Source organism: Sinocyclocheilus grahami, unplaced genomic scaffold (assembly GCF_001515645.1).
Source record: "Sinocyclocheilus grahami isolate Dianchi unplaced genomic scaffold, SAMN03320097.WGS_v1.1 scaffold26.1, whole genome shotgun sequence".
Taxonomy (NCBI): Eukaryota; Metazoa; Chordata; class Actinopteri; order Cypriniformes; family Cyprinidae; genus Sinocyclocheilus; species Sinocyclocheilus grahami.
In genome coordinates this window covers 577,541-586,269 of record NW_015505205.1, presented here as the reverse complement: position 1 = coordinate 586,269, position 8,729 = coordinate 577,541, and the positions used below count along the sequence as shown (strand labels likewise).

The following is an 8,729-nucleotide window of genomic DNA, read 5'->3' as shown; positions in this document are numbered from 1 at the left end:
ACCTGCAAAGGAGCTGAACAAAATCACTTCGAGCTGTCACACACAGGTAGCAGTGTCAGACACACCTGGTCTGTAGGGTCACTGCAGGAGACAGATAGAGAGGGGGAGAGGGTGAAATTAAACCCCATAAAGGATCTAAACGCAAGAACAAAACACCACTGCAGCATACGAGAAGTGGAGAGAAAGAGACCATACTTGGGTCAAGATTAAAGGAAGGGATGCAGTTGTGATCAACACTTGTTGAACAGAGAGGTATATCAAATAGAGGGTGATAGGAAGTAGAGGGCTCACAGTTGTTATGACACCCTCAAAAAGAGCTTCAGATCAGCTGTGCATTACACTGAACACACCTTGGGCCTTCCTCAGGCAGTGAAGACTGATCCTGAGAGACAGACAGACACCTGGGCTTGCAGTCTGCGGTGACTACAGACAAAGGTCAAAGGAGTCGAGAGAGACATATACCTGGCAGGCTGTCAGGATGATGCAGCAGATTCTTCAGGATATGTATATAGAGCCTGACCTGTTGGCTGAACTCAACGAAGAGCAGAAACAGATCCTCTTCTACAAGATTCGGGAGGAGCAGGTGCGACGCTGGAATGAGAGCGAGAGAAGAGATCCAAGCCATGCTGTGAAAAAGAAAAGTGAGTCCAGGGTTCATTTTGTACCTTTATTTGATAAAGTCTACAAATGAAACATGAGTGTAGTTGTTACAAGGAATATTTTGACATTTAAGTCACTCTTAAAAATGTTAGATAACAAATTAGAAAACCAAGTGGCATTTATTAAAGAAAGATAACACAAGCACACTTTTCAAAACAAATATTAGTCCTTAGAAAAGCTTTAGCACTGTTTGGTTTTAAATATCATGTATTTGGTCATTTCTTATCATTGGTAATGCAAAATTATTAAATAAATTCTGTAGATAATAATGCCCTTTGGTCTTCATATATACACTAACATTCAAAAGTTTGCAGTCAGTGATGTCCACCAAGCCTGTATACAGTTTAAAAAAACAGTAATATTACAAAATATTCTTACTATTAAACATAACTGTCATTACTCCAGTCTTTTAATATGCTGATTTGGTGCTGAGGAATTATTTCTTAGTATTAGCAATTCTAAAAACATTTGTGATGTTTGATATTCCAAGTTAGTATTCAGTAGTTTCAAATTATTTTGCCCTTATTAAGTCATTATATATTTTTTTCTAAATGACATAGAAAACAATTTCTTCATAGATTGTGTTGTGAGTTTAAAGTGTGTAATTTTGTTCCATTAGCCTCACCAAATGAAAAATAATCACATTGTTTTAAAACAGGTTTGAAAACTTACAAACTCCCTCAAACTCCACAGAACCAATATTGCTGCATAGGTCTGGTTCGAATGCTGAAAGACAGCATTGTCCTGAAAGCACCACAGAGCCACAGTGTTCATACTTTCTGGGTAAATCAGTCTACGAATGGTGTATCTGGTGTCGTTGCATACTAAAGAGGTGTAGGAGAAAGTATTTCAGAAAGTACATCTATAAAACGACACATTTCAACTTTAAGGCAGTGGTGCAAATGAGCAAGATTAGGTTTACATCATATTGCAAGTGCAATCTCACTGCATCAGAGGGCATCACTGATTGTGTCTGTGAGCTGACAGGTAATGTCCCCTTGTTTTCAAAAGTTCTTGCATTATCTTGTTCAGTTGTCATGTTCCCGCAGCATACAGAGGATCCCAGTAGGATAATCTCTTCTAGTTTTGTCGCGCCGTCTGAGTTATTTTGTCTTTATCTTATCTGAATACGGTGTGATGGGTCTGGAAAGTGGAGGAAAGATGTTTTTTTTTCATATTTGTCGTTTACTGTCTCTTCCCAGGCAACCGCAGAGGCATTCAGTGGCTTCTGGGCTCAGATGGAGAGGTGTGGGTATGGGTAATGGGGGAGGCCCCGGGGGACAAGCCCTTTGAAGACATTGTGGAAGAACTGATGGAGGAGAGAGCAGTGAAGCAGGCCCAGCGAGAGGCACAGGAACTTCGGTGAGAGAACCATGGGACAGGGTCAAGGGAAGGGAGCAGTGGGATATTAGGGGTGGATTGACAGATGTGATTCAGCTAAAAAATGAGAGAAAGAGAGAGAGAGAGAAGGGAGGGGGTGTAGGGTAATAATGATAGAAGTACAGAGGGATGGAAAGTGCATCACTCAACCCCTGCTGAATTTCCTGAGGCGTGTGAAGGAGGCAGAGATTGAAAAGAAGTTTCGAGATGCCATGGCGAAGGAAAAGGCTCGCTTTAAAGAAAGATAACACAAGCACACTTTTCAAAACAAATATTAGTCCTTAGAAAAGCTTTAGCACTGTTTGGTTTTAAATATCATGTATTTGGTCATTTCTTATCATTGGTAATGCAAAATTATTAAATAAATTCTGTAGATAATAATGCCCTTTGGTCTTCATATATACACTAACATTCAAAAGTTTGCGGTCAGTGATGTCCACCAAGCCTGTATACAGTTTAAAAAAACAGTAATATTACAAAATATTCTTACTATTAAACATAACTGTCATTACTCCAGTCTTTTAATATGCTGATTTGGTGCTGAGGAATTATTTCTTAGTATTAGCAATTCTAAAAACATTTGTGATGTTTGATATTCCAAGTTAGTATTCAGTAGTTTCAAATTATTTTGCCCTTATTAAGTCATTATATATTTTTTTCTAAATGACATAGAAAACAATTTCTTCATAGATTGTGTTGTGAGTTTAAAGTGTGTAATTTTGTTCCATTAGCCTCACCAAATGAAAAATAATCACATTGTTTTAAAACAGGTTTGAAAACTTACAAACTCCCTCAAACTCCACAGAACCAATATTGCTGCATAGGTCTGGTTCGAATGCTGAAAGACAGCATTGTCCTGAAAGCACCACAGAGCCACAGTGTTCATACTTTCTGGGTAAATCAGTCTACGAATGGTGTATCTGGTGTCGTTGCATACTAAAGAGGTGTAGGAGAAAGTATTTCAGAAAGTACATCTATAAAACGACACATTTCAACTTTAAGGCAGTGGTGCAAATGAGCAAGATTAGGTTTACATCATATTGCAAGTGCAATCTCACTGCATCAGAGGGCATCACTGATTGTGTCTGTGAGCTGACAGGTAATGTCCCCTTGTTTTCAAAAGTTCTTGCATTATCTTGTTCAGTTGTCATGTTCCCGCAGCATACAGAGGATCCCAGTAGGATAATCTCTTCTAGTTTTGTCGCGCCGTCTGAGTTATTTTGTCTTTATCTTATCTGAATACGGTGTGATGGGTCTGGAAAGTGGAGGAAAGATGTTTTTTTTTCATATTTGTCGTTTACTGTCTCTTCCCAGGCAACCGCAGAGGCATTCAGTGGCTTCTGGGCTCAGATGGAGAGGTGTGGGTATGGGTAATGGGGGAGGCCCCGGGGGACAAGCCCTTTGAAGACATTGTGGAAGAACTGATGGAGGAGAGAGCAGTGAAGCAGGCCCAGCGAGAGGCACAGGAACTTCGGTGAGAGAACCATGGGACAGGGTCAAGGGAAGGGAGCAGTGGGATATTAGGGGTGGATTGACAGATGTGATTCAGCTAAAAAATGAGAGAAAGAGAGAGAGAGAGAAGGGAGGGGGTGTAGGGTAATAATGATAGAAGTACAGAGGGATGGAAAGTGCATCACTCAACCCCTGCTGAATTTCCTGAGGCGTGTGAAGGAGGCAGAGATTGAAAAGAAGTTTCGAGATGCCATGGCGAAGGAAAAGGCTCGCTTCGTGGCAGAAAAATGGAAGGAGGAGACAGATGACAGAAAGGCAGCCAAGCAGGAAGAAGAGGAAGATCGCATTAGAGAGGAACTGAAGGTGGGTTTGGCTGGAATATGTTCCTTTGAGTAAAAACAAAAACACAGAATATGTTATCATCTTTTGAAAGGGTGATAGTTCTAAACAAAACATCAAATACAGCGTCATGCCTCGTGTTCCCTCAGATATTAAAGCCAAGTTGGTTTTAAAAGTGCACTTGTCCTCATTAAAAATTGTACAAATAAAGACTGTAATGAATAATGCTTTTGAAAAATATGTGGAAAACTCACACATGAATTCAGTCATGCATTATAAGACATCTGTCTAACTAGCCAGTGCAGCATAACTAAAACAGCAACAAGAAATTAGAGTTTATACACTACAACTAAAACTAATTTTTACTTGAAATAAAATAAACATTACCTGAAATAAAATAAAATAATGCATAAACATTTTATTTCAGCTAGTTTCAAAACAATTCTTATTTGTGCTTAGTTTAACTTAATGTACTAAAATGGCTAAAACCTAAACTAAGTAAAAAATGAATAAAAACAATACACATTTTTAAAAAATGACAAAAACACCCCATAATTATAAAACCTATATAACTAAAAATAAAACACAGATATATAAAATAAAAATAAAAAACAATTTGTATTAATAAAATTGATAGCAGTATCTAATTTCTACTCAAATAAAACGAGTTGGTCTTATTAACACGTCTTATGCATACATATATTAATATTTACTTCCTTTTTTTCATGCGTGACTGCTACTTATTATAACTACCTTTAAAGCACCCTTTATAATAAATGTATAAGCCCCTAAAAAAGCATACCAATCGGGATCTCAGTGACTCGATTTTGACAAGATATCCAATAGTTAAGGGTCCTTGCATTTATTCTTCAACCAGGCCTTTAATCATAGTCTCATAATAGAGATTGAGGTTAATTAGGCTTAATTACTATGTGTTCCATGTTCAGAGAGTGAATTATTTAAAAGTTGGCAACCTCTCAGAATGTAGATAGTGATCTCTGAGACACAAGGCCAACATTTGTATGCCTGATCTATAATAGAGTTGAAAGCACTGATGTTTGGGTTAATGACATCGTCGACCAAATTAATCATTTATATTCACCGAAGATGAGACAACTAAAGCAAGCCGAAGTGAAACTTCTGTGCCTTTGTGTTAGCTAGGGCTGATTCTTTCTCCTTTTTTCACAGAAATGTGAGGAGGAAGAGAGACAGAGAGGCGAGGAAGAAATCAGCCAAACAGAGGAGAGGAGAGCAAAAGAGCTGTACATCTCTCTGAAGCAGGAGGAAAAGAGGAGAGAGAGAGATGACAAAGAATGGCAGGAACAATGTGAGAGAACAAATGGAATGGGAAAGAAAATGAGTAGTTTTGGCTCTAATACAAAGTAGCTTGTTTTTATTCAAATTCCTCTCCGCTTCCCACAGTGCGACGCTCCAAGGTGGCGGATGAGGAGATGAAGTGCAAGGCACGGCGGGCTAGAGATGAATACAAGCGCCAGTCTCTGCGGGCTATCGAGAAGGGCCTGGTGGCTGGACTCAGCGGCCTGTTCCATAAGACACACCTGAACGGATCGGGTCACAACCGACGGCACGGCGCAGTCATCGAAAATCCAACCCCTCCAGCTGAGGCCAGCCATTCACCTACAGCTAGTTCTGGTCAACTTACCTCAGGCCATTACAGGCGCAGACAACACCGACATTACTGCAGTCCAGTCACACAGTCGCTCACGGAATGGTAAATCAATAATCAAATCAATAATAAATGATCTCGACCATATCCCATTTATTTTTTGCGAGTGTGATATTGTTTTTAGGGAACAAGAAGTCAATATGGAGGAAATTACATTTTGGACAAAACATACCGCCCTCATACAGAAAGTAAAACAAATAATGAAAGATTTGCATGCTAACTACACATCACAATACTGTCTTCCATTGCCTTTCAGCCCAGTCTGGATTCGTCCACCCAGGCCGAACTCTCATGAATCCATCATCCGCTGGTTTGAAGAGGAACAGAGACCGAGACGAGCGGGATATGAGCGAAGTAGCAACACCATCGCAGCCTGGTTCCACGGTAAAGACGGCTAGAACGTTCCCTTCCCTAAGGCCCTTCACAGCTCACATGAGGGTTTTAATACAAGCATCATGTTTTGACCCTTTGATCTCCACACAAGTAGATAGCATCATGTTAGGGGGATTTCATGAGATTGCAAACTAACATTAACATTAACACAATAAACTATGAAAGCAAAGGACACATCACATGGGGGTTGACATTTTGCAACACATAAACATTGACAATTTCAGAAATATAATTAGCAAATAAATGTTGGATAACAGCAAAAAGTATGACAAATTCTTAAAAAATATTAAAATATCTAAGATTTTTTTAACGAAATGAGTACTTTTATTCCATAAGGACACATTAAATTGATCAAAAATGACAGAAAGACATTTCTTAACTTTCAGTTCATTAAAGAATCCTGAAAAAGTCATGATTTCCATAAACATATTAAGCAGCACAACTGTTTTCAGCATTTTTGATAAGAAATGTTTCTTGAGCACCAAATCAGCATATTAGAATGATTTCTAAAGGATCATGTGACACTGAAGACTGGATTAATGACTGCTGAAAATACAGCTGTGCCATCAAAGGAATGAATTACATATATATTATATTATATATATGTAGAAAATATTTTTTACAATTTGTAATATTTCACAATATTACTGTATTATTTGAGCATTAGAGACTTCTTAAAAAAGTAAAAATCTGCCCACAAACTTTTGAATCGCAATGGATAGACAGATGAAAGAGGCAAAAGAGGCAAAATCATGTATGAAAAATTACAAGCATTGGTCGAAAGCAAGAAAAAGACTGAAAAGGATTTCAAAAGATTGCAAAGACACATCATGAAAACTGTCTGTTAACCATTGACTGCACTTCAAAAGGTCAGTGGCAAGCGGGGTCAGTTGAAGTTGGAGTTGAAATAGTTTGAACTTCAAGTAACACATTACAGCGCTTGACCGGTGCTAGGGTACCGCTGATGCACTCCAAAGAGTTCAATGCACTGGGGCGATGTTGACAGGAGTCACGTAAAAAAGCCTCTGATGTATTTTTAGAAATGAACTCAGAAGTCACAGTTTAGTGGGAACGGGCAGTAGTTTAGTGGTTGCAGTGAAGGAAAGACATCGATTAAATCGAGAAAATAATAATGAAAGAGACAGAGAGAGGAAAAGAGAGGCAGACAGAAAAACTCAATAAATTCACTGCTTGTGCCAGGATGATTGGAGCCACAGTGTGTGGCCTCTGATTGGACAATGATAAGATTAACGGCTATCTGAGTGACGCCATTCGACCAGGAAACACGAGAACGCTGCCAGCATCACTTTAAGATCATAGCACAACACCTGCACTTCCAGTCGCACTCTCACTCAATCTCTCTCCATATCTGCCTCTTCCTGTCTGTCACTTTGTCTTGTCCCGTCTCCGGCTCTCCATCTGTCTTTCTCACTGTCACTTGTCTCCTGCCTCTGCAGGAATAATATCACGGCAGGAGTCAGAGGCTTTGCTAGCGAATGCAGCAGAGGGCTGTTTCTTGGTCAGAGTGAGTGAATGGATCTGGGGCTACACGCTGTCCTACCGCACCACCTTGGGCTTCAAGCACTTCCTCATTGACGCATCGGGTGACTATTACAGCTTCCTAGGTGTAGACCAGAACCGTCACGCCACCTTAGCTGACCTCATCGACTTCCATAAGGTAAGCTGGAACTACAGAATTGTACTACTGTCGTAACGCGACTGACAAACATGCTCATGAGGCGATTGCAGACCCCATGGGGCAAGAGGAACATACTGTAGATGTGGCGAGCACACCTGTCCTTCCATCTGTGTGTTTGATGCAGAGGATTGATAGCGATGCTCGGATATCCCAGGACTGATGTTGGTTTTGTTAGCTGATGGTCTGCTTTTCCTGCAGGAGGAAGTGATCACAACGTCTGGAGGAGAACTACTCCAGGATCCCTGCAGGCCGAGAAGCTCCACAGCTGACTATGGAGGGCTTTTTCTGTGAGGGTTTCTATGGTTGTGAATCTCAATTTGGCTGCTGTATCTCTTGCCTTCACATCCTTCCAACAGCATGGCACAGCTTTTATTTATAGTCTGCCAAGTGTCTTCTGTCAAATGTAAATAAACACTCTTTACTTGCATTAATTTGCTTATTCGGTTTACATGTGGGCGATAGAAAAGGTGAGGTCACATTACACTTTAAGCATACAGAACTAAATAGAGCAATCTGGAGTAGATGTCACAGTTACATTACTTACAGCTGTGTGCGCATTGTGGTGGCAGAAAAACACTGGTAACAAGTGGAGCGAAATGGGTAAAATCCATGGAATAAAAAATATATATATTTTTGTGCCTTTGGATGCCAGAATCGGAATGCAAATAATTTTTATAGAGTACCGTCTTCAAAGATGCCATTTGAAGCTAAACGTAGACATTTAAATGGACCAACTATGGATGAAAAATGCTATGATTACTCTACTTTTATAGCATAAATTTGATTTAACAATAGGTCTACATAATATTTACATATGCAGTTCTTAGGGGACATATTGGTTTAGCCTTAGAGTTAAAGCATGAAATACTATTTAAACCTATTACTATTAACATTTTACATAACATTTACCTTTTAACACACAATTCTGACTTTTTTTCTCATAAATGCAAGTTTATATCTCCTAGTTCGGACAGAAGTCAGGAATATAAACTCATGATTCTGAGCCAAGGGGAAAAGAGAGAAAGACGAGTTGATTTTTCTTATCAGAATTGAGATATAATCTCAGAATTGTGCAAATAAAGTCAGAGTTTTGAAATATAAACTCAAATTTACCTTTTT

At 39.3% G+C, this 8,729-nt stretch overlaps 1 protein-coding gene across 1 annotated transcript; it reads left to right on the top strand.

Moving 5' to 3' along the window:
• The first annotated feature begins 478 nt into the window (after nucleotides 1-478).
• LOC107565991 (SH2 domain-containing protein 4B-like) lies at nucleotides 479-7,990 on the top strand. The gene is made up of 8 exons (XM_016251344.1): nucleotides 479-641; nucleotides 1,863-2,022; nucleotides 3,702-3,855; nucleotides 5,020-5,158; nucleotides 5,254-5,563; nucleotides 5,775-5,902; nucleotides 7,369-7,589; nucleotides 7,809-7,990. Exons 1-8 carry the CDS (start codon nucleotides 479-481, stop codon nucleotides 7,899-7,901), a joined length of 1,368 nt encoding a protein of 455 aa, XP_016106830.1. The 3' UTR covers nucleotides 7,902-7,990.
• Nucleotides 7,991-8,729: the final 739 nt, after the last annotated feature.